General features: G+C 45.0%; 4 protein-coding genes and 1 pseudogene across 4 annotated transcripts; 2 read left to right on the plus strand and 3 right to left on the minus strand.

Annotated features, from left to right (window-relative positions):
* Positions 1-1,764: 1,764 nt before the first annotated feature.
* Positions 1,765-6,104, minus strand: LOC117860953 (chaperone protein dnaJ A7A, chloroplastic). Its single transcript, XM_034744394.2, has 8 exons — positions 5,943-6,104; positions 5,366-5,548; positions 4,729-4,867; positions 4,581-4,638; positions 3,523-3,565; positions 3,319-3,367; positions 3,141-3,221; positions 1,765-3,053 (listed from the first exon to the last, which is right to left on the minus strand). The coding sequence occupies exons 2-8, from the start codon at positions 5,494-5,496 to the stop codon at positions 2,205-2,207; spliced, it is 1,350 nt and encodes a 449-aa protein (XP_034600285.1). The 5' UTR covers positions 5,497-5,548; positions 5,943-6,104; the 3' UTR covers positions 1,765-2,204.
* Positions 6,105-6,791: 687 nt separating this feature from the next.
* Positions 6,792-9,218, minus strand: LOC117860295 (uncharacterized). The gene is made up of 2 exons (XM_034743563.2): positions 8,720-9,218; positions 6,792-8,581 (listed from the first exon to the last, which is right to left on the minus strand). The coding sequence occupies exons 1-2, from the start codon at positions 9,086-9,088 to the stop codon at positions 6,887-6,889; spliced, it is 2,064 nt and encodes a 687-aa protein (XP_034599454.1). The 5' UTR covers positions 9,089-9,218; the 3' UTR covers positions 6,792-6,886.
* Positions 9,219-12,953: 3,735 nt separating this feature from the next.
* Positions 12,954-14,116, plus strand: LOC117859968 (uncharacterized; annotated as a pseudogene).
* A 1,471-nt stretch (positions 14,117-15,587) lies between these two features.
* LOC140223159 (uncharacterized) lies at positions 15,588-17,878 on the plus strand. Its single transcript, XM_072294712.1, has 3 exons — positions 15,588-15,840; positions 16,717-16,937; positions 17,345-17,878. Exons 1-3 carry the CDS (start codon positions 15,588-15,590, stop codon positions 17,876-17,878), a joined length of 1,008 nt encoding a protein of 335 aa, XP_072150813.1.
* Positions 17,879-19,249: 1,371 nt separating this feature from the next.
* On the minus strand, positions 19,250-25,509 carry LOC117859967 (uncharacterized). Its single transcript, XM_034743172.2, has 2 exons — positions 25,074-25,509; positions 19,250-21,135 (listed from the first exon to the last, which is right to left on the minus strand). Exons 1-2 carry the CDS (start codon positions 25,452-25,454, stop codon positions 19,486-19,488), a joined length of 2,031 nt encoding a protein of 676 aa, XP_034599063.1. The 5' UTR covers positions 25,455-25,509; the 3' UTR covers positions 19,250-19,485.
* Positions 25,510-26,491: the final 982 nt, after the last annotated feature.

A 26,491-nucleotide genomic window follows, 5' to 3' on the forward strand; every position in this document is an offset into this window, starting at 1 on the left:
CATTATTTTCGTCCGTCATCCTATTTTTCAGAAAAGCCCCTGAAGTTTTTAGAAATCAACCCGCAGTCCATATTGTAAAGAGAAAGTGGTTCGGGTGATAAAAGGAGAGAAGGGGGGGAGGTTCCTCGAAATAGTGCCAGCATCAGTCCCCACCTGCTCACTGCGCCAGCCACCAAGAAATCGCTAGGTGCACCCGGTAAGTGCACACGTCTTTTTACCTAGAGCCCTTCCCTTGTCCCAAAAATTCCTCAAAAATTCTCAAAAATACTAAATAATATCCTATGCCTGTCCACGTCTTTCTTTTCTATTTTTCATCTCATATGAGCTCTATTTTTCTGTATCACTGGAGCAACGTGTGAGCGTGTCCATATCCAACCGCGCGGAGACCGCACACGCAACAAACTGCCGGAGCAACGCGATAAAAATGTTACGCAACATGATAAAAAATATGGTGCGCTATATGACACGATAAAAAACATTGTGCGCTAAGTAACGTCGTTTCGCCGTAGCAACGTACGGGCATCTTGCTAGTATAAGAAAAGAGAAGGAAAGGTAAAGAACGAAGAAAAAGGAGAAGGAAAGAAAAAAAACGTTGCAATTGGCTGTCGTTGGGCCAGCTTTCATTGCTTGCTCTCGCGCTCGCATGCGCACGCGTCGTCGTGCATGGCCGGCCACGGGCCGACTGTCTCTGTTACGTCTTCCGCCTAGCATGGACCGAAGATATTATTGGGCCGGTTCACTTCACCAGTCCGTCCGCTGGTGCGTCCGTCCTTCAAGCCCGTCGTGAGGCACAGGCAGGGCGCGACCGCACAAAGTTTTTTTTTAGAGCATGCATGAGTGTCAAAAAAATAGAATATAAAAAAATAGTTTTAGTACCTTGAAGAAAGTTATTGGGAGTAGAATAAACCCCTCCAACACTTTTCTACTTTCAGAAAAGAAGTGTGACCAGAGACCATATTACTTTCAGAAATTAGCACTCTTTTAGGGGATATTTGATCCTGGAACTAAAGTTTAGTCCGTGTATTCGAAGACTAATTAGGAGAACTAAATATGAGTTAATTATAAAACTAATTGCATAAATGGAGACTAAATGGCGAGACGAATCTATTAAACCTAATTAATAACCATTTGTTAATGATGAACTAATTAGGCTTAATAGATTCGTCTCGTCGTTTAGTCTCCATCTGTGCAATGAGTTTTGTAAATAATCTATATTTAATACTTCTAATTAGTATCTAAACATTTGATGTGATAGGGAAGTTTAGCCCGGGATCCAAACACCCCTCAGAGTTGGGTGGATGTTTTAGCGCCATGATTTCATCTTTTTTTTCGTGTAGTCAGAAAACATGATTCAAGTCTATGTCTTGACTCGCCACGTTTTCCAATTTTTTAATAAGAAAAATTTTTTGCCACCGCGCATTACCCAACCGCACTTATGGCTATGGACCATGGTTTCTTCAGGCAAGTTCTTGCATTTTCTGGAGGCAAGTCAAGAAGGACCGAGAACATTGGATTATGGTGGTTGGCATGTAATGGGTACATGTCACTATGTCAGCACGTGCTTGTTACAACTATTTATTGAAATCCCCAAACAAGAACAAAATCACACGAGACCCAAGCAACTATTTGCGCACATAGAACAAAGAGCTTCAAAACTTTTACCAACAGCTGCATAGTGTAGATTGTACCTGCTGTGTGCCATAAGTGTTTCAAATTTCAACAGGCTTCTGGCTTGGCATTGGCAGTATTGTCCAGATAAAATAGTTGAAAACCAAACCAATAATCCCCAATGCATCACAAATCATAAAAACTACAGTTACATTTCCATGTGCTACAGCTTACAGATTTCCTGGTGCAGCATTTCTGCAAGAAATGTTAAGATTATGCCTGTTTCCACCATCAGAGATTTTGCCTAAGCCTTTCAAGAATACAAAATCCGTATAATAAAAAATGGCTAATAAACTTGCCTAGAACTATTGCAAAACGTCCAGTTCATTTGGTGTTTTGCTTGCAGTGACTTAACTTTCAATGGCTTAAAAACGAGGTTACAGATATGGCATGACACATTTTGCTCCAGTGCACCCTCATGTTGTATGTAGTTCGTAGAAGTGTTTACCACTACCAACTCAGTTTTTCATCACTGCAGTTTGCATCAAAATTGCCTATCGCACAGGCAAGGTGCCCTACCCAACCTTGTGCAATAATCATCTCCTGCTATTGGCTGTTTGAGCCTTATTGAGGTCTGCAAGCTCCTCAATCAGCTTCCTCTCATCACTGCTTAGACGTTTTGGAATCTCAACCTGGACACGCACCAGCTGGTCTCCACGCGCATTGGACTTCCCAAGAAGTGGGACACCTTTCTTGGACATCACCAGAGTTGTGCCTGGCTGAGTCCCTGAGGGTATCTTAAGGTCAACCATTCCATCAACAGTGGGGACTTTGACGGTTGTCCCAAGGATTGCATCAATGTAAGAAACCTTGCATGTGTAGAGAATGTTTGTCCCGTCTCTCTTAAGAACAGGATCAGAGAGAACATCAATGAAGACATAAAGGTCCCCAGGAGGGCCTCCTCTCCGGCCAGCATTACCCTCAGACCGGACCCTCAGCCTGCTTCCAGAATCCACTCCAGCAGGAACCTTTAGACTGATCCTCTTTGTCCTTCTCACTCGGCCATCACCCCCACAGGTGTTGCAAGGAGTGGAGAATTCACCAGTGCCGCCACAAGTATTGCAGGTGGACACTTGCTGGAATATTCCAAGTGGTGTTCTTGTGGAGGAGACCACCTGGCCCTGGCCTCCACAAGTTTTACATGTCGTTGGCTTTGTACCCGGCTTGGCACCACTTCCATCACAGGTGTTACAGCCTTCCAGTCTGGTTATCTCAATCTCTTTCTCTACACCAAACACCGCTTCCTTGAAATTGAGGACCAGATTGTAGGTCTCATCATCACCTTGCATTGGTCTGTTCCGAGCAGCACGGCCACCGCCCATGCCACCCATCCCACCAAACCCTTCAAACAGTGACTCAAAGAGATCGAATGGGTTTGAGTAATCCTACAGGAAACATAATTGATATGATTAAAATAATTCAATGATCCTGCTGATCAAATTCAGATATAGAAACCATTTAGGAACACTTACTCCTGTTCCCATGCCAGCACCCTTCAGACCTGCTTCTCCATATTTATCATAGATCGATCGCTTCTCATCATCAGACAAAACCTACAACAGCCATCCTTGCTATGTAAGCTTAAAGAAATGTGTAATCCTACTACCAAAAATGGAATTTTGGGAGTTGAGTATAACCAGTGGGACCAACCTCATAAGCATTGCTGATGTCCTTGAACTTTTGTTCAGCCCCAGGATCTCTAAAACAAAATAAGAGATAAGTACATGAGAAAGAGGTTTAATGTAAGAAACAAATAAGTATCAAGAGTCATGAACAATTGGCTATAAGTGGCTGAAAAGCAACAAAATGATGATTGTAGCTGAAAAGTGTCCTGTGTCTCGATAGCCAACTTACTTGTTCACATCAGGATGATAGCTCCTAGCAAGTTTCCGATAGGCTGGAAAATAAAAGGATTCAGGACCAACACGCAAGATAAACAATATAACATCATGTATGTCTATTTCAGTATCAGGTACTACAGACCATGATGCTTTCAAATTACAAAAACTTCTTGATGGTCAGCCTCGTAGTTGATATTTTCATACAAACAAGTAATAAAAAGCTAACAATACCAGCTAATCAGATGCAATAAAATGACACCAAGGACATCAGATTTTGAAGCTTCAAATGAACTAAGGGGTGTTACATGCTACGATAATCTTAAATTATACGAAATAGTAATAATTCACAGCATTTGCATGGCTTACCCCACTTTGGGGCCTATTATGAGTTTGGTCTCCTTTTCTCAATTTGCCCCAGTACCCCTAGTGTGTCCAAAATGTTTGCACCAGTGCCCCTATTTTGTTCTCAAAGCTGTGGCAATTGTGCAAAATAAAAACAGAGGGAAAACTAATAGTTAAGCCTCGAAGTGGGGCCAACCATGCAATTTTATCTAACAATTCAGCCTGTTGAAGTACTGCATTATACTTCCGAGTACAAAGAAACAACCATAAAGTCCAATTAGGCCTAGATTACACCAAGGAATACTTATTTACTTTGCATGAAAGTACCTTTGAAGTCAAATTTACACATGCCATCATTATGTTCTCAAACTAAATATTTCAAGAGTCAATGGCAGTTAAAGTTTCAAAAGTTTGAGTCTTGTCCAAAGCATTCATATATTTAAGACCAGAGCGAGTACTTTACAAGTGATACACATCTAAAATCAGTATTGGTTTTTATTTCTGTAAGTGTACTATATTATTGGAGCAGCATTAAAAATGGAAGTTTGGAAGATGGACTTCGAATAAATCTAGGTTCTGACAATTGCAAGGATTTGTATGGCATATTACATGATAACAACAACCAAATAAAAAACTAGGTAATAAATTCCTCTTAACACATAACTAACAAATAAACAGGAATCAAGCAAAAACATTCACAGCATGAGCAACCAGATACAAGATACTAACCGCTCTTGATTTCAGATTTACTAGCATTTCTCGAGACACCAAGTATGGAATAGAAATCCTGCCATTTGGATATTTAAATCCATATCAGAATGGAAGACATTTTTAAGAAATAACATAAGCAAAGCAGAAAGACAAAAGAATAGCTCACAGCTTCAGCTCTGACAACAAAACGTGAACCCCTTTTCTGGCGACATCTTGACGATGGTACATGGTTTAGCCGTTCAGAAGAGGTCTGTGAATGCAAACTATAACTAGATGACACCAGGTGTTTACCTCTGCCTCTTATACTGCACAAACAGAGACAGTAAAAACAAACTTAGTTTACTGAGAAATTTATGTGAATGGTATAATACATTTTTTACATTCTTAAAATATTGTGTCGTTACAAGTTATAGGATTGTTGAGATGGTATAGAAATACATCTTCTTAATTCCCTCTACCTTATTTGATGTATGTTACATTTTACTATTTTAGCCAGCTCAATCAATCTCTTTGTTCATGGTTGATAAAAATTGAGGTGGTGGTTTAGAGAAAAACATATTTATCAAGGTAGCAAGGGACAAAGGTTTAACAGAGGATACTGCATAGCACAAAAGGTTGCTTGGCCTACTTTGAGTCAGTGCGAAAAATTGATTATATGGCAAGAATTGATAATAACCGTGGAAGCCTAGAAACAAACTGCGGTGGCAACAATGTCTGAAACAGACTACAGGTTCCACCACGGAACTCCTAAAGCGAATTGCACACTACCTACCAAATAATATCCCAACTGTGCACACACATACCCAGTTTTTGGTGACAGGAATCTCGCATCAGCAGCATAGGCAACCCTTGCCACGACAGGTGATGCGGGTAGGACCCGAGGCTTTTCACCGAGCTGAGGAACCAAGGCGCCGCTGAACTGTACCAGCGCCATGTAATGTCTCCTAAGTCAACCGCAGGGCTTCAATCTTGCGCGTACCTACCAACTGCAACATCACAGAAGCAGAGTCAAGGGCTTTGCTGCATTAGGTATTCCAGGAATATATACAAGTATATACAAATTAAACAGAGGACTGCCGCATAACAAACTATCCCTGGCTTCTAATCAGGAAACATTAGTTAATAGTTACAATTCAGAACCCAGGAAATAACGAGGGCTCATTTGTAAGCCGCGAAACCAAACCCAATATTCGGCATGCCACCCCGCAGGGGCGGACCACCAGATGATTTTTGCACAAGATATCGAAGTTCATAGGTATCGTAAATATAAATAATACGTGTAACCGGGTCAGATCCGAATGAATACGTGTAGCCTAGTCTAGGGTTCGGGGCGCTCCGTTGGGAACAGCAGGAAGGGGAGAGAGGGGGGCCGGGGCGTACCTGGTGGGGCGCTCGTCGCCGGCGGAGACGTGTCGAAGGGCGTCGCCGCTTGCCCAGTCGAGCGCCGCCAGGAAGGGGAGGCCACGAGAGAGGTAGGCAGGCAGAGGGATAAGAGAGGCAGAGCCAGAGAGAGAGAGCTGAACGGCAGGGGAGGCAAAAAAAAATAAATGAGGAGCTGTTCTGGAAAAGTACAGACGGTTCTGCTCACACTTTGCTGAGGGGAATGGCCAAACGGGCCGCCCTAGACCGACGGCCCAGAACGGCACAGGTGGAGCGGGCGGCCGATCGCTGAGATCTGGGCCGTGCTGCTGGGCTTATAACTTACGCTGAGTGTACATTGTTTTATTAAACATTCAGCCCTCGTGGTAATAAATTTGATTTTTTTTTTGTTACGTAACATTCAGTATATGTTACTTGGTGAGGCCATTAGCATTCCAGGCACACAATCTAGTCTAGCCAACACATTCTATGAATCCGGATCCTGACTCGAAGAACCAGTCCAGACCTTGCAATTTGGATCCCTTCGCAGCATGAGTTGGATACAAAAAGTTGCACATCCTAGTGGCCAATAGTCGCAGCACATTTGTCATGTACTCATAGTTGATCATCGCTGATCATCCAGTGCTTGTATAGACCGTCTAGGTAGCCCCTAAAGAGATATGCCATGTAATTTGAGATGCTTTGTACACGTTTTGGATTCTGTTAGCTTGCTGCGTTAAGTATTAACGGTATTGTTTTAATGAAAATTTTACATAATTGGTCAGAAAATTAGCGATGCGCCGGAGGCGCGTCCCAGTCTCTATTATGTACAAATATTGAATGCTACTTGGACACTGGAGTCATCATGCGTGATATGAACTTGTAGTAAACACAACAGACATTACATAACTTTTATCAAGGCACCATCATGCAGAGCAGATAAACATGGGTACACAGTTTTGCTCTCACGGTGAGACAACAATCTCGAACTCATGTGCAATGGCAGGGGCAACGCATTCACCTTGCGAAGCTGATGCAGCAGCAGGTTTTTCTTCTTGCCGTACTTGCCCATTGGCTTCTGTAGCAGGTGGAGTGGCAGCATTCTCTTCCTTCACAGCTTGGTTACTTGTAGCTTCCTGTATTCTTTTCTTTGCAATTTTCACCCTCTCCTCTTTCGGAAGCCGAAGCTGAATCCTCTGCTGCCTCTCTGCAAATGTCTCCAATCCCGCATGTGACATCAGGAGGGAGACAAAGGTGAGGTACTCCCCACCGGTGCCAAGGCTCTTGGTGTGCAGGTAACCCCTGCACCTAGCAGCAGAAAAACAGAGCATCTCAATCCACACACCTTCGATTACTTCCCACATCTTCTCTTCACCTAATTCCATCAGCTTTTGAGCAAGAACCCAGGAGTCGTGAACAATATCACCTTCTTCAGAGGAGCCCATCTTCTCAATTATCTTCTCTGTAACTTGTTTTTCGTCTAATAGTGTTAGATCGTCATCTTTCAGGAGAGCCTCGAGTTCATTGTAGGCATCTGTGAACAAAGTTGTTCTGCTACCAGGAATAAGCATTTCAGGATTAGCAAACAGTAGATGCACCATGTAGTTGGAGATTTCCCTGCAAAGCCTGGCAGGTCTAGAATCAGGAGACGCGCCCTTATGGTGAAAGCAAAAGTCTGTGGCCACATGCCAGAGAATGATGCTCTCATCGAATGGCTTCTCTATACTCCCTCCAAGGTTTGCTTCACATCCATTGCGCTCAAGCGTCCAGTGGCCCCTGATATCACTGAACTTCCAGTAACTCTCGGTATCATTTATATAATTTATCCACCCATTTCTAACATGAACCTGAACTAAGCCTGTAATGTCCTCGGACGAGTAGCAAGGCTTGGATTCCGCAACGCCCATCAACCATGTGTTCCTTCTCTTTCGAGCTAAGAATCCTGTAAGGCTATTCTGGGGAACCACGTCATGCCATTCAGAGTAAGAAATGATCGTTGTAACATAGGACGAAATCTCCAACAGATAAGTGGTATACAACAATGAAAATGTAACCCTGATGTCGCTCCTCCTATAAGCCTGTTTATGGCTAATATGGAAGAGGATTATGGGCACGATTGGCAATGTTATAACGGAAAAGAACAAAAAGATTGAACAAATATCAGTATCAAGGTTTTCCTCTCTGGTTGGATCGGTGTATTGAGGCTCCTTGCTATAAATAAGGTCGAAAGTTATGGAGAGCCCATTGCGTAGTGCTGCATAAACTGCTTCGTAGTCTAGCGACCACAAGGATTTCAGCTTATTAAGACGGTCAGTATAGGCATATGCAGAGTCCACAAGTAGCTTGTCAGGTATAGAGAGCTGCTCCAAGTGTGGCAATTTTGCGTCACTATCCATTGTTGGCGGCTGTTTATTACGGTCAACAAAATCCCGTGCTTCTTGTATGTATACTTCAAGTTCTACTTCTCTGTTGATATTTTTGGCCCTCGGGGAAGGATGGAAAGAGCTGACTAGGCTATTAAAGCAATTCCTCTTGAGAACCAATGGTCTCTCGGAACATTTGAAAACCCCAAGGATAAAAAGCAGAATTGCTGCGGCTAATAGCCTCCTATCGGCCGAGGGCGACCATGACTTGCAAAACACATACAGAGCCACCGCAACCTGAGCCAATGGAGTTAATCCACAAGAAAGTTAGAGGTGTAGGTTCAGTCAGTAAAATTCGTACATTATTCTAAATTTGCAAAGATATAGCAGGCACCAAATGCAAACAGCAAGAGTTTCATTTTTGGGGTGGCTCACCTGTGACACCGCGGTTACAACGTGCCGCCTCCACAGTTCGTTGTCTTCGATGTTGTAGGCCGATATGTTGATCTGTCCGCCGAGGTGCATGAGCAGGATGGGCGCCCATAGTACCTCTAGCTCATGGCTGCCATCTTCAGAAGTGTACCATACCTTCCTTTGCCGGTTAAAGAGGGTTGCGAGGGCATAGATCGCTATAGCATCTCCACCTAGGTACGCCAGCCAGATGCTAAATCTGAACAAGGGCCTGATATGCTTCTTACGGGCGCTGGCGAAGAATGCAAGGTAACACTGAATGGCGAGGCTGCCCAAGACGAGGATTCGCAGCTGCCACTCTTCCCACCATTGCACAGCACTTGAGAGGCCCATTGTATCTCTTCGTTGTGCTGGGTGCGTGTTTGTGTTTGTACTCAGTTGGAAGAAGTCTACATATATAACCCCCCACACTATCACGGGTCCACCCCCAAACTACAAAATCGGGTATTCTACCCCCTAAACTTTCCAAACTCAGTTTGATGTAGTAGTCCAGTTAACTGCCACCGTTCGCCTCTTATACAAAAAAGGATTAGTTGGCATTGCCACTGTGAGAGTCCTCTTGTCATCGAAGGCTCAAGCCTCAGGCTAGTATCGGTCCGAAGTCAAGTTCACTGGGACAGGGCAAGAATTTCTCCGATTGAAGAACGAAGCAAGGGATAAAGCAAGGGATAGGACATGGAACGAATATCATCACAGAGCTTGCTGCCTGCTGGAGCAAGGGACCTTAAAGTATGCAGTTTATGTTGTACTAGCAAAATGCCCTTGCCACAGTGAAATACTAATTATGTTTTTGAAACTATATTTTTATTATATTTACTGGATCTATATATATTTGCTCGGAAACCAACTAAATTTGGACTTAAACTACTGAATGTTCATTACATTTCAATCTTTTTTTTTATTTAAGCAAGAGAGTTGCTAAATGGGTACAACCGTATTGTACCATATAAGGTGACGAGTTTGGCAAGAGCTATGTATCACGCATGGTCTATCCTAGTAAGCACCATTGGTAGTTGAGCATAGCGTACATACGTTAGTAAGTATATACTTACTTCTCAGCATAGTTATCGGGATCGGACCGGACATCGAACTGGTCGAGTGCTCTAGTTCATTCACTAGTAGAGAACTAACCTTCCATCCAGGTGCTTTTGTCCCAATTAACTTTGGACCCAGGACTTAAACCTTTAGTCCCAGGTCAAAAAATGAGGCACCAATGGGCACTGAGGGGAGAGGCTTTAGCCTCGGATGTAAAGACCAACTGGGACTAAAGTCCCCCCTTTAGTCCCGGTTGTAATGGTTAGAAAATATCGCACCGACGCCCCCCTTCTGTCTCGGTTGGAAACAGGTGTAGTTCCGGTTGTAAGTACTAACCGAAATCGGGGGGGGGGGGGGGCTTTTGTCCCAGTTGAAACCAAGACTAAACCTGTTGTCCCGGTTGATAATTCCAACCGGAACAGGGGGGCATCGGTGCGATATTTCTAGCTATCCCGGTTGGGACAAAAGAGGGGGGATCTTTTATCCCGGTTGGAATTTCCAATCGGAACAAAATCTTCGCGCGGGGCCATCGCCGATCGCCAAAAGCCGGATCTATGCTCCCCCGGCTGGATCTCCTCCTCCCTTAGATGGATCCTCCCGGCATCTGTGTTAGGCGGGGGGCGGGATGCACTGCTGCAGCGCCACTGGGTAGGGGCCGGCCCGGTTGGGGCCTATCTCAAGTGGCCGCGCCCCTCTGACCTTTTGTCACCCTGCTGCCCCGACAGTTCTGGATCGACACTGTACTCTAGGGAACAGGGACGGGCGAAAGATTTTGCCTGCTTGTAGGCCGATGACGGCAATGCCCTAAGGTGTCGTTTACCTTCTTGAAGGCGTCATCCACGACTCCTCTTCCCTCCTTTCTGGCGAGCTTTTCAGGTGAAGACCATGACCATGTTGGTTGGACGACGGTGGCGCGGTGGTGTCGTCCCCTCCCTTGAGGCACACTACCACTGCTAGCACTTTTGGTGGTTTGTGGAGGTTGTTCAGCGGGTGTGATGTAAGCTTTCTTGTGATCATGATCGATATCGACTTAGTTCGGTTCCTACACGACATGGATCGACAAGCATTGACCGTTTTACTGCAGGATATTTCTGACATCAAGAGTTTCTAAGTAGACGAGTGATGTGAAGATTTGTTGCTGCATGAGTACAAAACAAGTTTGAAGCAAAGATGTAGAAAAAGTTCGAAACTTAGTCTTTCTGGCTTTCTAGCTTTCTGTCTTAATCTTTTGGTTTTCTCTTGTTTGTTGGGTTTCTCAGTGTTGAGAATTGGAGTCTAAGAATTCTTGCAATTTTTGGCTATATATATCAAGTGTGGATATAGAGGCCAGATGCTATCCATTATCTTAAAAAAACCACGGATCACATGGATGTATTAATTAACCACATCGGATATACACTTTTCATTTGTGACAGATACACAGAAAGTCAAAGTTTCATTTAGGAGGCTAAAAAAATACTGCCACAGGTTTTATGTATATGAATTTCAAATCAACTAATCAAGTTGTTCATAACGTTATATATATTTAAAACTAAAGGGAGTAATATTGACCTTCAAAATGCGCACAAGCAAAAGCAAGGCATCTGGTATGTTGCATACTGTATATGCACTGTCCATGTGCCTACGAAGTTTCATTGAGCATTGCACCCATAAAGATAGGGGGGTAGCATCACAGCTCTCAAGAACATATCTTTTAATTTAGAAAAAAAGATTGCCTAGCATGCACTCATTTTTATATTTTACCTTATCATCATAGCTATCTCGATTCATCTTGTTTACAACGCAAAAGCACGTATTATCTTCTACTTACCTTCGTTCCAAATGATTTGGATGTTTTGACTTTTCTAGCATTACTAGGGAATGCGCCATCAGTACCGGTTGGGAACCTCTATTTAGTACCGGTTTCGCAACCGGTATTGGTAGTTCGGTACTAAAGCGGAAGTTTTTAGGACCGGTTGAAATAACCGGTACTAAAGGGATCCCTTAGTACCGGTTGGGGAGACCAATAGAATATACAGTACTAACTAAAGAACCCCTTTAGTACTACTTCGACCACAAATTACTCTAAACATCTGGCGAAGTGGAGTACCAGTATTCCCGATTTCTGAGATTTTTAGAACAATAAGAAAGGACAAAAAAGATATATATACCCCTACATAAAGGATCACACTAATGCACTTTTCATGTCTATTTAGGTAACCGATGCCATAAATGACAACGTTAAATACTGGCTATTTAGGCGGATTCGGTCAAAATCCTTGTATTTGTGGACAACTTTTGAAATCCACAATTTCTTATACTTATGGACTATAAAAAAGTACAGAAAAAATTAAGTAAGGATCAAGTTATTCATATTGCGTTTTAAGGCTAGTCTCAGTGAACAGTTTCATTGTACAGTTATTAAAGCTGTGAACTTGATAATTGTGCTAGTTGAGTGTCATGGGGATGAAACTCCTCTCTCTTTCGATGAAACTCCCCCTCATAATGACCTTGCCAAGTCAGCAATTTTGTTGATGTGGCAATAAATTTGATGCCCATAATATTCCTATAAAACTCCAGTTGTAACAACAAATATGTCCCACGCACCAAGGCACATTGCACATGCACAACATACAAAGAAACACATTGCATGTACTGTCTTTTACTCCCTCTGTTTTAGAATAGTTATCTTCTTCTACTATTTTCAAAATACTTAGTATTATTCTGAAACTTCAAGACATCTTATCCCGCCCTATTTAGTAAATGCACACTTTAGAGTGAAGTTTGTATGAGATAGTAAATGAACATTTTAGAGAGGATTAATTACGGGTACAATGATCATTTTATTATCCATAATTCTTGTGCCTAAGTAAAAAAATATAGATTGCATCACGCATCCATTACCAGATCCTATGAATCGTGGTAATAATAAAATAATGGATCTCTCCCGCGATCGTTGGTAATCGAGATCGTTGACAATATGGATTATTACCACGATCGTTCCTGCTGCAGCACAGATCGTTGGTAATCGAGATCGTTGACAATACGGTGAAGGACTGCAGCACAGATCGTTGACAATATGGATTCGTTCCCAGATCATAGATAGGAATGGTGTTGCAACAACATGCCCACACATATACATGTAAATAATGGAACTTCCTTAACGATTGGCGATCGATCGCCGCAGAACAAACCATTGGAACTCCTATATAAATGAGGCTTACTGCTGGCATTTCCATCACCACCAGCAAACTAGGCAAGACGAAAGCTAGCTGAAACCCTAGCCAGCAGCAGCCATGAAGGTCCTCGTACGTCCTGTGGGTGGTCGCGCTTGCCATAGCCACCATGGCCACCGACGCCCATGCCCAGCTCCTGAATTGCCCCAACCGCTGCGGCAAGCAGGGAGACGGCATGGAGTGCCCCAACAACCTCTGCTGCAGCAAGGACGGCTACTGCGGCATCGGATCCCTCTACCGCGGCGACGGCTGCCAGAGCGGCGCCTGCCACGCTAACCAGTCGTGCGGCGCCAAGCCGGCAGCGCGGTCTGCCCCGGCAATCTGTGCTGCGGCCGGGATGGGAGGTGCGGCTTCGGCAGCGAGTTCTGCGGCGCCGGCTGCCAGGGCGGCCCATGTGGCGCCGACATCAAGTGCGGCCACTTGGCCGGCGGCAAGGAATGCCCCAACAACTGGTGCTGCAGCCAGCATTGTTACTGTGGCATGGGCGTGGAGTACTGCGGTGTGCGCTGCCAGAGCGGCCCTTGCGTCGAGGACAGGCGCTGTGGCCTCAACGCCAATGGTGCCAAGTGCACCAACAACTACTGCTGCAGCTCGTCAGGGTTCTGTGGCCTTGGCAAGGAGTACTGCGGCGATGGATGTCAAGGCCAGTTCGGCTCATGCTACCTTAAAGCCGTTGCGGATGCCTTGGGGCTCTGCGTGATACCTTGAGGTATGTATATTGCGATGCGAGTATTGCAAAGGAAATAATTTGGTTGAGCTGAAATGATGTCCAGTCTTTCACAAATTGTTAACAAAACATTCTTGTATGCAGGCACTTTAATTAAAGGGAGACACTGCACGCAATAGACCAGGTTCTGGGCTATGGTGTGAAAAGGACATCCTCTGTCACTTATGAAAAGTGCATGCTGTTCCCTGAAGATGACGGTTACGGAGATCTTCATTAGCCATGGCTGTATGTCTATCAGTAGGCTATGCGTGCTTCAGATTGCTTTTATTTAATTTCAAGAAACCAAACTATTTGTTGCCACTTTCGCTTTTGTTTTGCATGGCCACGGCTAAAAGCTGGGACTGTAACAATGAATGATTAAATTAATGTTTGCCTTATGCCTTATCCTGATTATATTATTGTCTCATTTTAAACATGAGGGGCAGATGCTAATGGTGGCCAGATATTAGGCCAGTCTGGCATAATTACCAAGACTGAGAACTTATTAATTGAGCTTGATGGGGTGGTATAGGGATGAAACTCCTCTCTCATATGATGAGGTGTTAAGGAAAACTTCCAACAAACATATTAATAAATTAGAAGTGGAATAATAGCAAATCTCATTGACAACTGAAGTAGCGATTTACGTGAAAAACTTCTTATGGTGAGAATTAAAAACCACAAGACCAGCTTGCCCGAACAATGGTTACAAAGAGTCTTCTCTAAAGCCACAAGAGGATTATAATAGTAGGCTAGTAGCATGTAGCAACACATTCATGAGGTTGCAACTTGCAAACCACAGCGCTCCACATTGCACGAAATTTGCACACCCTCATCGTTCTTTGACGGTTCCCACATGTGCCGGTTGTCTCACAAGCATAATGAAGTATAATGTTCATCTCTAATGTATTCAAATGACACTTAGATCATCCATGTCATCTTGGGATAAAAGGGCGGTGATAATGCCCTTCGGTTCATCCATCAATCCGGCGCTGGCGGTACAGGCGCAGCGAGCGGTATGAGTAGTAGTCGAACCCATTCTGGCACTTGGCCTCGTACTCGTCCATGGCCCAGCGCGCCCTCGGGAGCCACCGCCCCTCGTGGAACACCAACGTGTCCTTCGAGCCGACGTCGCCGCCGCCGCCGCCGTCCAAGACCGGCTGAGTCCCGGCGGCCACCTTCCAGCCGTCCTGGTACGTGAATTGGTTGCTGAAGAAGTAGACGCAGCCCAACGGGTCATCCCTGCCGCCGTATTTGTGTGTGCGTGGCGGCAACGAATTGATCATCTAGCAGAGTTGCAGGGATGACATTTGTTTCATGCAAGTTACAGGAGCGATCAGGTTGTTTCGATCGGTCTCTCCGACATACCGTAGAGGTCGGAGGGATGGAAATCGAAGATGCGGACGTCGTCGTGGACGGTGAAGGACTGCGACGGCGGCGGCGGCAGGCCGAGGAGCCTCCGGGCGAGGGCTTCTACGAGCTCCGTGTCCGTGTCCGTCACCGGCTGCTGCATGTCGCACGTCCGACAAGACCGGCCGTCCGTGAGGGAGACGATCCTAGCTAGCCGCCGCCGGCGACGATGATGATGATTTGATGAAGAAACACCGTGGCTTCTTACTGGGATCGATCTCCAGTTGGATCGGAGCACGGCGCGCGGCCAACGGGGTCGGAGGGCTCGCGGGCTCTACCGACTCGTACAAAATCGAGAAGAATTTGCCTTGTATATTTTTTAATAATTATAAATTGAATTTGGCAATGAAAATTCGTTAGGGATGTATCATGTACATCCCCATCCCTAGCAGATGTGGGTCACCCATAGGCGGAAGAAAACCTTCGACGACGGCAGCGGCGATGATGTCTCTCCTGCTCGTACGCCATGATCGTCGACAAGTCCTGGTACAACTTCACGTCACCAGACATGCATGGACAGCGACGACGCTTTACTGCGGAGGAAGCCGCCGGTGTCGTCCCCGTCGTGGTAGTCTTCAACATCGGCTTAGGTATGTGTCCCAAGGCCGGCGAACCGACGCCCGAGGACTTCGCCTGCGTGAGCAAGAACAGCGTCTGCGTCGACCGACGAGACGGAGATAATTCAATTCCGATGCGCACTTCTGCAGTTGCTCGGTTGGGTATGAAGGGAATCCGTACGTATATCCAAGGAGGATGCCAAGGTACTTCCTTAGCTTAATCCCTAGCTTGTGAAACAACTTGACTACAGGCAGGCATTTTTTGTTCTCTGTAGATTGAAGAATAAAAATTAATTTGTTCTGCAGACATTGACGAGTGCGCACGGCCAGACCTGTATCCATGCCATGGGAAATGCAAGAACACACCAGGAGATTATGAGTGTAGTTGTCCAGCCGGAACAAGAGGAAATGCAAAAGAAGCGCCGTGCACTGACTTGTTTTCTCTGACTGCAAAGATATCCGTAGGTAAGGCATTTATGTACTAGGTGCTAGAATAACTTTACGTGAAATCGGAACAATAAGGAATGGAAAATTATTGTTGAAAACAATCATTATTAATTCATCGGGAACGAAATAATAGCACCTCATGTAAAAATCTTTGCAGTGGTGGTGGGGTTGCAACTTATGAGTGCACTCCCTGCATTTGTTTCTATTAATAGGCGTATTAAAAAGTACTCAAACTTCAAAATTTAGACAAGCAATTAGTCAAATTATATGCATCTTACTAGCTTAGTGTATAGAATTTATTAGTTTTGGTTCTTATTTCCAATAATTTTAATATGATATGATATTTCAAATATAAAAGTTACAAATAAATGTACTAACACATTATTTAATTTACCCCTGTGTCCCTTCTATTTCAGAGTCCAATCCTCTAATAACTCCCAGTCAAGAAGTTTTATGATAATTTTGTATCGATATGTGGGTGACCCTTCATCACTTGAATAATTGCATCAGTTCATTTAACCATTTTGAATGCTTTAAGAACTACTAAAAGATTATGGGATAACGAGGTTTCTTTATTTGTACTTTATATAGGTGTAGTAGTTGGCCTTCTTATAATAGCACTTCTGGTGTTCGTAATGCTTATTCGCAATGAGAAAAGGAAGATGTCAGAATTATTCAAGAAAAATGGGGTGACGGAGTGCTCACCAACTAGGACCGGGAGGTGGCGGCGGTGGCGTTTGTCGAGCAGCGGCGGCGATAGTGAATGGCGAGCAGCGGCGTCTGATGGTCGACGGCGGCTGTGGATGGCGATTGTAGGCGGCCGGTTCCGATGGGGAGAGGCGGCGGTGGTTGCGGATGGGGAACGGTGGCGGCAGCAACGGATAGGGAGAGGCGACGACGGCTGCGGATGGGGAGCGGCGGTGAGAACGCAGCGAGGACCTGGAGGGGGAACAACAATGGGAGGCGGCGGCGGCTGCTGTTGACGAGCGGCGGCGGCGGCGGGGGTTGGCGAGAGATGGCGGCAGCGAATGGGGAGCTGCAGCGTCTGCTACGGCAACTGAACGGACCACCCACGACGGAAGACGCACGTTTGGGGAAAACGTCGGAAAAAAAACCAGTGGGGATCAGGACCGGAGGTCCAATCGGGATGCGCGGGTAAGCTCGGGTTGGCTATTCCGTACCCAGTGTATTATATAACCCAGTGTATTATATAGTATAGTCATATATATATATATATATATATATATATATATATATATATATGCATTCAAAAATGACAAATGTAATTTTACTTGGTGATGTGAAACCAGCTAATATACTTTTGAACGATAGCTTCACACCGAAAATCTCTGACTTTGGTATATCAAGGTTGATTGTGATAGATAGAGAGCACACAAATTATGTCATCGGTGACAGGACTTATATGGATCCAGTATATCTCCGAGATGGCCTATTAACTGATAAAAGTGATGTCTACAGTTTCAGGGTTGTGCTCTTGGAGCTCATAAGCAGGAAGAAGGCCACTTATTCTGACAACAATAGCTTGGTAAGGAATTTTCTCGATGCTTGCAAAGGAACTGAGCTATTTGACAAGGAATTGGAAATTGCAAAACCTGAAGTTCTGAAGCTTCTTGACAGTTTGTATAAGATTGCAGTGAGTTGTCTAAATCTTGAACTAGACAAAAGACCAAAAATGACAGACGTAGAGGAGAGTCTAAAGATGTTGAAGAGAGATCTTAGTATAATACATTGATAAGTCAGCTGCCAATATGGATGGATATATGTTATAGTGTGAGATTGTGTTTGTGGAATAAGGTCGGGTGATCTGCCCGTGGATTGATATATGTCATAGTGCCCGGGTTGTGTTTGTGGAATAAGGAAGTAAGTAACTATATTAGTGTGATTTTGGCTGGAATAAGGTAGTAAGTAACTATTGTATGTTCAAGTGTTCTAAGTGATATAACTCATTCAGTACACTTGTGAAATTAGTGTGCAATGGTATCCATCATCATCCATTATTCATCCTCCACTGTTCATCGCTTTAGAATCAATTTATTTGAAAAGCAAACACTTTTGTTGGTGCTGACAATCTTAGATTCATCATAAACTACAATTGCTGGATAAATTACCGAGCGACCGCAGCGCTTCCGTGTCATCCCTCAAGCCGGCGGAGGCGGTACAGGCGCAGCCAGTAGTCCGAGTAGTCGAAACCCATCTGGTACTCGGCTTTGAACTCGTCCATGGCCCAGCGCGTCCTCGGGAGCCACCGCCCCTCGTGGAACACCAGCGTGTCCTTCGACCCGACGGCGGCGCCGCCGCCGTCCAAGACCGGATGAGTCCCGGCGGCCACCTTCCAGCCGTCGTGGCAGGTGGATTGGTTGCTGAAGAAGTAGACGCCGCCCGACGAGGTCGCCCCGCCCCCGCCGTACTTGTCTGTGCGCGGCGGCAGACATGATACGAATACAGCAACCATTTGATGCAAGTTTAGAGAGAGAGGTTTCGCCCGGAGGCGCCTCGGCCTGCCGCCGCCGCCGTCGCAGCCCTTCACCGTCCACGACGACGTCTCCATCTTCAACTCCGATCCCTCCGACCTCTACGGTAGTACGCCCGCTGCTGCACAGCGCACGTCGGATCACTAGACCGGCCGGCCGTGAAGGAGACGATCCTATAGCCGGCCCGAATTGGGCAGGATGAGTTGGGGGGTCGGCCATGCCGAATTGCCGACCCACCGGGCTGGAGGGCTCTCGGGCTGACCAATTCGTGAAAGGACAGAAGATTGGTCAGTCCAGCTAGCCCACTTAGAAGACGGTGGGTGGTTGGCCCACAACCGAATCTGGCCCGTCGGCCGACTCTGTCTGTCTTGCTTTCCGTGTTGGGCGTGCAGCTGCGCCTTCTTCTCATGTCAAGAATTTTGCATGGGCAAAAAACAGATAAGGCGAGGTTTAGTAAGCCAGTGGTTGGAATGAAACGTCGACCATTCCTCGGTTGTTTAATTCAGCAAAAAAGTGCTGCGTGAACCAAAACTGCTTGTTGACAAAACATCTCATCTAGTTACTCCACAGAATAGCCGAAGATGCTATGATCAAAGAAATAAAGACCTCCCAAGGAGAATGTAAACGAATGGTAATTAAAATTTTCATATATTAAAAATGAGGTATTAAACTTACAAACAACCAAATCACAGAATGGAGCCCCCCCCCCCCCCACAACACACACACGCGCGCGCGGGGGGGGGGGGGGGGGGGTGGAATTCATAGGTCTAGAGCATGCATAGCAGGGTAGCAGCAAACCAACATGACACAAAGAGGCTAGATAAAATGGAGATAAGATAACAAGGAATGATGGAACTGCATGTTTTTTCTAGCTCTTGAGAACAATCTCGACCTCTGACGACGCACCAGCTTCTTGATTTGTTGCAGCTTCTTTCAATATCACCCTCTCCTCGGTTGGTAGCTGATGCTGCACCGCCCTCTTCTTCCTCTCCTCCGGTAATAGTTGAAGATGCACCCTCTGCTGCCTCTCGGCGAAAGTCTCCAATCCCCCGTGTGACATCACGAGCGAGACAAAGGTGAGGTACTCGCCCCCGTGGCCAAGGTTCTTGGCATGTAGGTAACCCCTGCATCTACCAGCAGAAAAGCAGAGCATCTCGATCCATACACCTCTGATTGCCTCCCACATCTTCTTGCCATCATCAGAAATTTTCATCAGGTCTTGAGCAATCACCCAGGCTTCGTTAAAAAGACCACTTTTAGACTGCACTTTATCAATGAACACCTGTGTAAGTCTGTTTTCCACCAGCAGCAATACGTTATCAGCTTGGAGGATAGCCTTGAGTTCTTCGGAGGCATCTGTGAACAAATCTCTTCTGCTCCCAGGCATCAACATCTCAGGATTATCATGTAAAAGATGCATCATGTAGTTGGAAATTTGTCTACAGAGCCTTGCACATTCAGAATCAGGTGGTGTGCCCTTATGATAGAAGCAAAAATCTGTGGCAATGTGCCAAAGAATGATGCTCTCGTCTAAGGGCTTCTCTATACTCTCCCGAAGGTTTCCTCCGACGACGCAGCCATTGCGCTCGAGTGAGTCGAGTGTCTTGTGGCCCCTGGTATCTGTGAACTTCCAATAGCTGTCAACATCCCTTATATAATTCCTCCATCCATCTTTAACATAATTGCAGACTAAGAATGTAATCTCCTTAGATGAGTACGTATTCTCAACGCAAAATTGACCAAGCAAACCTTTGGATGATAAGCAGTTGGTGATGTGCCTTCTTTTACCCTCAGGAACTATAATGCTACTCTGGCCAACCTTGCCAGGCAACACCCGCCAGTTATAAAAACATAATGTGCCCATGGATATGATCTCCAAACAATATGTGATGTACAATAGTAAAAATGTAATCTTGATGTCAGTTCCCCTATAAGCTTGTTTATGGCTAATGTGGAAGAGGGTGATGGAAATGATGGGCAATGTTAGAGTAGTGAGCCACAAAAAGTACGAAAGACGGTTATCAAAGTAAGGTGGATCTCTATTCTCGTCACCAAATTGCCAGAGCTTCGTAAAAATAAGATTGAAAGTTCTGGAGATCCCGATGCGTAGCGCTTTAAAAAAGTTTTCATCATCCAGGAGCCAGAAGGCTTTCAACTTAGCAAGACGCTCAGTGTAGATATATGCAAAGTCTACGAATAGCTTGTCAGGTATATTGAGCTGATTTGAGTGAGTCCTTTCTCCATCCTTATCCAATGTTGGATGATCTTGGTTGCAGTCCACGTAACCCTTTGCTTCTTGTATGTACTGTTCAAGCTCTACTTCTCTGTTGGTACTCACTGTCCTCGGGGCTGGATGGAAAGAGGTGACTATTGTATTGAAGCTAGATCTTCTGAGAGCCAAGGGCTTCTCTAAGCATCTGAAAACCCCAACGATAAAAAGCAGTATTGCAGCAACTAACAACCTCTTATCAGCCAAGGGAGACCATGAGTGGCAAAAGACGTAGATAGTTACGGTGACCTGGAAAAGTGAACAGAAATTACTGATGCAGATTTAGCCATAGCAACAACACATGACTTAGCAATGAAGGTGGGATACTGGGATGGTTGAAGTTAGACTCTTGGAGCGTATCAAGATTGTTCACGCCCCTTGTTGAAACGATGGTTACTACGCAGTTACAACTTACAACTAGTCGCAATATGTACAGTACGTGAAAACACGATTTAGGTAACACAGGATTACTTAAGATTCTACGTCCATTACTGATAATGTTGCCCACCAGTGTACTAGCACATTCGAGCTGGTTACTTAAGATGATTATTTGTTCGTTACCACAAGTCATTAGTAACCCGTCTCTGCTAACGGGCGCAATGCGGGTTACCAATGATTATCTTAGCCCGTTACTAAATAGGGGGTTTTCACGTAGTGGTAGTTAGTTAGTTTTTTTTTTTGGCGAGGGGTAGTTAGTTAGTTACTACAAGTTGTATAAGAAACATGACACATTATGCCATAGTTTATGATTTCGGTGGTTGAGTGATAACATAGTTATTGGGACTAATGAATTGTCAAATATGTACTTTGTAGCTTTTATAGGTCCCAATAATGCAAACCAATGCTACTAGAAAAATGACCTCTTGTCCCGAGGCTTAGTACCGGTCACATTTGGAGCTGGTACTAATATTAGCATTAGTATCAGGTCTATACCTTGGAAGCCCTTTAGTATCGGGTAAGGCAAATTAGTACTAGGTGGGGGCTCCACCCGGTACTCAAACAGTCCTCCGTACCGTGCGTCGGCCTTATCCTCACCCCTGCCCCTCCTCACACCCGCACAGTCCTCTTCCTCCTCACACCCGCACACTTCTCTCTACCTCCCCTCTCCTCTTCCTCGATCTCCTCCCTCACACTTCATTGATCTCCTCTGCCTCCCCTACCCTCCCCCCCCCGCTCGCCCCTCACTGATGCTGAGGAGCGGTGGCGGGGCGAGGTGAGGTGGCCGCGGCAGGGTGGGCGGGCCGCGGGCGGAGGGGTGGCGGGCGGAGCGGGGGAAGGGGAGGGTGGGGCCAGCGGTGGGGGGGGGGGGGGCGCCGGTGGGGGGTGGGGCTGAGGGGTGCGGGCGGGCCGCGGGCAGAGAGGCGGCAGGCGGAGCGGGGGGCGGGGGCCGGCGGGGGGAGGGAGGGGGCCGCTGGCGGGGGCCGGGGCCGGGGGTTGCGGGCGGGGATTATTTTTTTTAATTTTTTAATACCCTTTAGTACCGGTTATTTCAACCAGTACTAAAGGGACCCCTCTAGTACAGAATTGCCAGTACCGATTGGACAACCCGTACCAGAGGGGGGTTACCAACCTGTAGTAGAGGCGTTTTCTCCAGTAGTGCAAATTATGGCAAGATCCATAAATGATGGTATTCATGTTATCCAAATCATGGTATATATTCAAGTGTCCGAGCCATGATATCTATGATTATTCTATAGTATTCAAGTGTCAAAAGGACTGAAAATTCAGAGATAGAATAATTCTAGAACATCCAAGAGACGGTATTCATGGTGTGCAAATGGCGGTATTCAACTCATAAAAATATGAAGCACCGAATGATCCGATGGTCCACCGGAGTATCAGAGCAACCATCGGAGCAATTAGTACAATGTGAGAAATCAACTTGAGTTGCAGCAAGCACTGGATGATCCGATGGCTAGAAGATGAGGTATCAGACTAAGCATATTTACTTTGAAATCATTCAGGGAGTTTCGACAAAATAGTCTTCAGCACCGGATGTTCTGATGGCCATCGGAGTAAGCGTCGGGGCAAGCACCGGATGAATTTTGTGTCACAGATGAAAGAGAAGGAAGGGCACCGGATATTCCGACGGTGCATCGGATGAAGCATTAGATAAATTTTAGGCAGGGGGTCCAACGGCTATATGCGTCAACAAGGGCACCGGATGATCTAATGCCTACCCAAGTGACCATAGGATCATCCGATGCTTACAATTTTTACTAGCTATTGGAGCAACAGCTCTTCAAGGTTCTTGGGCTATTTATACCCCCTCTACTCACCCATTTGGAGTTGCTGGTGTGTGCACAAATCCATTCAAGACCAAGACTCATCAAAAACACATTCATGCCACCAAAAGTGCATAAATGATAATGCAAGGCTCAGAATAAGCTTAGAGAGTGATTAGTGCAAGGATAGGTCTGGAAGTGAGTGAGTGCAAGGTGTTGCAACCATGTAATTGGTTCAAGTAGTGAACCACCATTATAAGCTTGGTGCGCCAGCACCTTGGGGCCTTGGTGGCTTGCCGACAAGTGTTCAACCTCCGGTTTGGTGTGCAGCAGCGGCGATGATCGTGTGCGGAGACCCCTTCTTTCGTGTAGAAGCTCCATAGTGAAGGCGGCGTCAAGGTGACCAGAAGAGAGGGAGTGGTGAGCCTTGCCTTTGTAGCAAGATTCTCATCTAGCTTGGCGAGAGCCTTTGTGGCGAGCCAAAAACCTTAACCAGGAGAGACTTGATGACAGGGAGCATATCCTTGGTGGAGCTCCAACGTGGACTAGGAGTGGCATTTGCCTACCGATGATACCACAGAATAAATTATCATGCTGAGTTTGCATCCTCGTAACCCACTTATTTACGTTTCCATATTTCTTACTTGCAACTTGAGTGCCTTTACTTTTTACTTTTAGAGTAGTATCTTGATAGAATTGGTGGCTCTAGGTTGCAAAACTCTTTGTGGGTGGGAAGTTTCACTAGATCAACCATAGATGCATATCTAGATAGCATGATCTAGCTTATGTTTTGATGCAAGTAGTGGAAGTCATATGCAAAAGATTTTAAGTCTGCCTAATTCATCCCCTCCCCCTCTTAGGTTACTAGCACCGATTTCTTACGAGCGCCATAGTCGCAGCTATCCAGGACCCTGTTACAACTAACCCAGTTTCAATTCAAAAGAACACTAGTTACAACAGACTTTTGGGATGGTGGGAATTTGCTTAGCAAAGGGTATCAATCATTCCAGTTGGTTGGCCTAGTTGATGAATTATGCGTACCATGAGTGTGCAGTGCATGTGCACAACATCCGATCCTATATATTGCTATGTCTACCTCAATGCAGTGATTATTATTGATGGAGAGAGAGAGAGACAGAGCTGAAAAAGCGCCAGTTTAGAGTGATGGCATGCCACATGGGCAAGTTTGTACATGCCAGCATGCCAACTCAACTAAATCATATTCCGAAACCATCAGGCAGTTCAGGGTTGTTTAGGGGGTGATTGGTTCCACGGATTAAAGTTTAGTCCTTGTCACATCAAATGTTTAGATACTAATTAGGAGTATTAAACATAGACTAATTACAAAACCAATAGCACAGATGGAGGCTAATTTGCAAGACGAATCTATTAATCCTAATTAATTCATGATTAGCACATATTTACTGTAGCATCACATTGTCAAATCATGGACTAATTAGACTTAATAGATTCGTCTCGCGAATTAGCCTACATCTGTGCAATTGGTTTTATAATTAGTTCATGTTTAGTCCTCCTAATTAGTATCTAAAGATTCGATGTGACAGGAATTAGTCTTTAGTCCGTGGAACCAAATATCCCCTTGTGAAGTTTTTAGTAACTTGAGTTGTTTATTACCTAGTTTTATACTTAAGAAGGTTAAGTAGACGAACATCAATACTTGAGAGGGGCATGTAGAAATTTTTCCTATAAAATTGCCTGAAAATTTACGAGACTGAACACTGAGATTCGCCATACACCTTCCCTAGTGATCTACTATTGCATGATGCTAAATGTGACATAAGTTATCGTAACACATGTGTATCACAAATGTGTGCTCACGGTGTTCACTTAAAAAAAAAGACCATGACAGTGAACATAAGTAGCCATGCATAGATCGATTGTGGATACAAAAATGGAGTAAATGGAAAGAAACACAGCAAGATATTTTTTTCTTGATCATACCTGAGAAACTGCAGTGGCAAGGTGTCGCTTCCACTGCTCGTTGTCTTCGATGTCGTAAGCAGATATGCCGATCTGTCCACCGAGGTGCATGAGCAAGATAGGGGCCCATAGCACCTCTAGATCCTTGCTTCCGCCCACAGAAAAGTAGGAATAGCACTCTCGCTTTTTCTGGCGGTTGAAGAGCGCGGCGAGGGCGTATATTGCCAGAGCATCACCTCCGAGGTATGCCAGGCAGACAAGGAATCTATAAAAGCTCGGGAGATGGGACAATTTTCGAGTTGGGGCAAAATATGCAAGGTACAACTGAGTGCCGAGGCTGGCCAAGACAAGGATGCGCAGCTGCCACTCTTCCCACCATTGCTCCAGACTTGAGAAGCTCATTGCATTATTTAGTGGTTTGCGTACAGGTGTATTGTGTATGACTAATATGTTATTTGCTACCAGCAGTTGTGCAGGTTTATATAGAGCTCATCATCTGCTGCATGCGCACATGTGAATGAGGCCACAAGCTGGCATGCATCAATCCAAAGGTAATAAGCTGCCTGGGACACAGATCCGGCCTCCTCCCTACCAAGCGAGGAATTAATACGCCGGGGACCAGGAATACATACTACTATCACCATCTCACGCAAAGAGCAAATTAAACGGACGCTTTCCATGTGGGCACCATTCTTTGATTTTTTTCATTCCCCAAGCTTAGCTCCTACATACCGTGCCTCTAATAATACATACAGATACCTATACGAAGCTGCAGCCTTGCCATTGCCTGCATGTCATGGAAACAAAAGTTCTACTCCCTCCATTCCTAAATATATGACGTTTAGGACAAACTAATTACTCCCTCCGTCCTAAATTACTATTTGTTTTAGCTTTTCTAGATACATCTTTTGTGATGTATCTAGTACTCCCTCCGTATAGGAAAAGAAAGTCGTTTTGGACAAGGTTTGGGTCAAACATTGGGAATATAAATCATGAATAACTTTTAGGTTGTTGAGTTTGGAAATGTGAAAGCCATATAAATAGATTTGTCTTGAAAAATACTTTCATAAAAATATACATATATCACTTTTGGATAAATATTTTTATAAAAACAAGGAGTCAAAGTAATGCTTTGGAGACCGTGTCGCTATCCAAAATGACTTCCTTTTCCTATACGGAGGGAGTATATATCTAGGTGCATGTCAAAATGTGCGTATCTAGAAAACCCAAACGAATAGTAATTTAGGACGGAGGGAGTAGTAGTTCATATATTTAAGAATGGAGGTAATATATGTTTCATATACATGTATATATGTAGCAGGTCGTTATACATCACTAGCTCCTGTGTGCCAGATCTAGGACGAAGATCTTGCATTGCCCACCACAAAGATCAGATGTATAAGCAGGGATATGGGCGCCCATAACACTTAGAGGTCGTG

This window comes from Setaria viridis, chromosome 6, assembly GCF_005286985.2.
Source record: "Setaria viridis chromosome 6, Setaria_viridis_v4.0, whole genome shotgun sequence".
Lineage (NCBI taxonomy): Eukaryota > Viridiplantae > Streptophyta > Magnoliopsida > Poales > Poaceae > Setaria > Setaria viridis.

What these genes read in the sequence shown, in the direction of transcription:
- LOC117860953 (XM_034744394.2), bottom strand. Translation starts at nt 5,496, where the DNA reads ATGGCGCTGGTACAGTTCAGCGGCGCCTTGGTTCCTCAGCTCGGTGAA. An exon ending in TTGTTGTCAGAGCTGAAGCT is followed by an intron (nt 4,639 to 4,728) that starts GTGAGCTATTCT and finishes TCCAAATGGCAG; the next exon opens with GATTTCTATTCCATACTTGG. An exon ending in TAAATCTGAAATCAAGAGCG is followed by an intron (nt 3,566 to 4,580) that starts GTTAGTATCTTG and finishes TTTATTTTCCAG; the next exon opens with CCTATCGGAAACTTGCTAGG.
- LOC117860295 (XM_034743563.2), bottom strand. Translation starts at nt 9,088, where the DNA reads ATGGGCCTCTCAAGTGCTGTGCAATGGTGGGAAGAGTGGCAGCTGCGA. An exon ending in TTGTAACCGCGGTGTCACAG is followed by an intron (nt 8,582 to 8,719) that starts GTGAGCCACCCC and finishes CCATTGGCTCAG; the next exon opens with GTTGCGGTGGCTCTGTATGT.
- LOC140223159 (XM_072294712.1), top strand. Translation starts at nt 15,588, where the DNA reads ATGATCGTCGACAAGTCCTGGTACAACTTCACGTCACCAGACATGCAT. An exon ending in TTCTGCAGTTGCTCGGTTGG is followed by an intron (nt 15,841 to 16,716) that starts GTATGAAGGGAA and finishes TACTTTATATAG; the next exon opens with GTGTAGTAGTTGGCCTTCTT. An exon ending in GGCGGCTGTGGATGGCGATT is followed by an intron (nt 16,938 to 17,344) that starts GTAGGCGGCCGG and finishes TATATAGTATAG; the next exon opens with TCATATATATATATATATAT.
- LOC117859967 (XM_034743172.2), bottom strand. Translation starts at nt 25,454, where the DNA reads ATGAGCTTCTCAAGTCTGGAGCAATGGTGGGAAGAGTGGCAGCTGCGC. An exon ending in TTGCCACTGCAGTTTCTCAG is followed by an intron (nt 21,136 to 25,073) that starts GTATGATCAAGA and finishes TCACTTTTCCAG; the next exon opens with GTCACCGTAACTATCTACGT.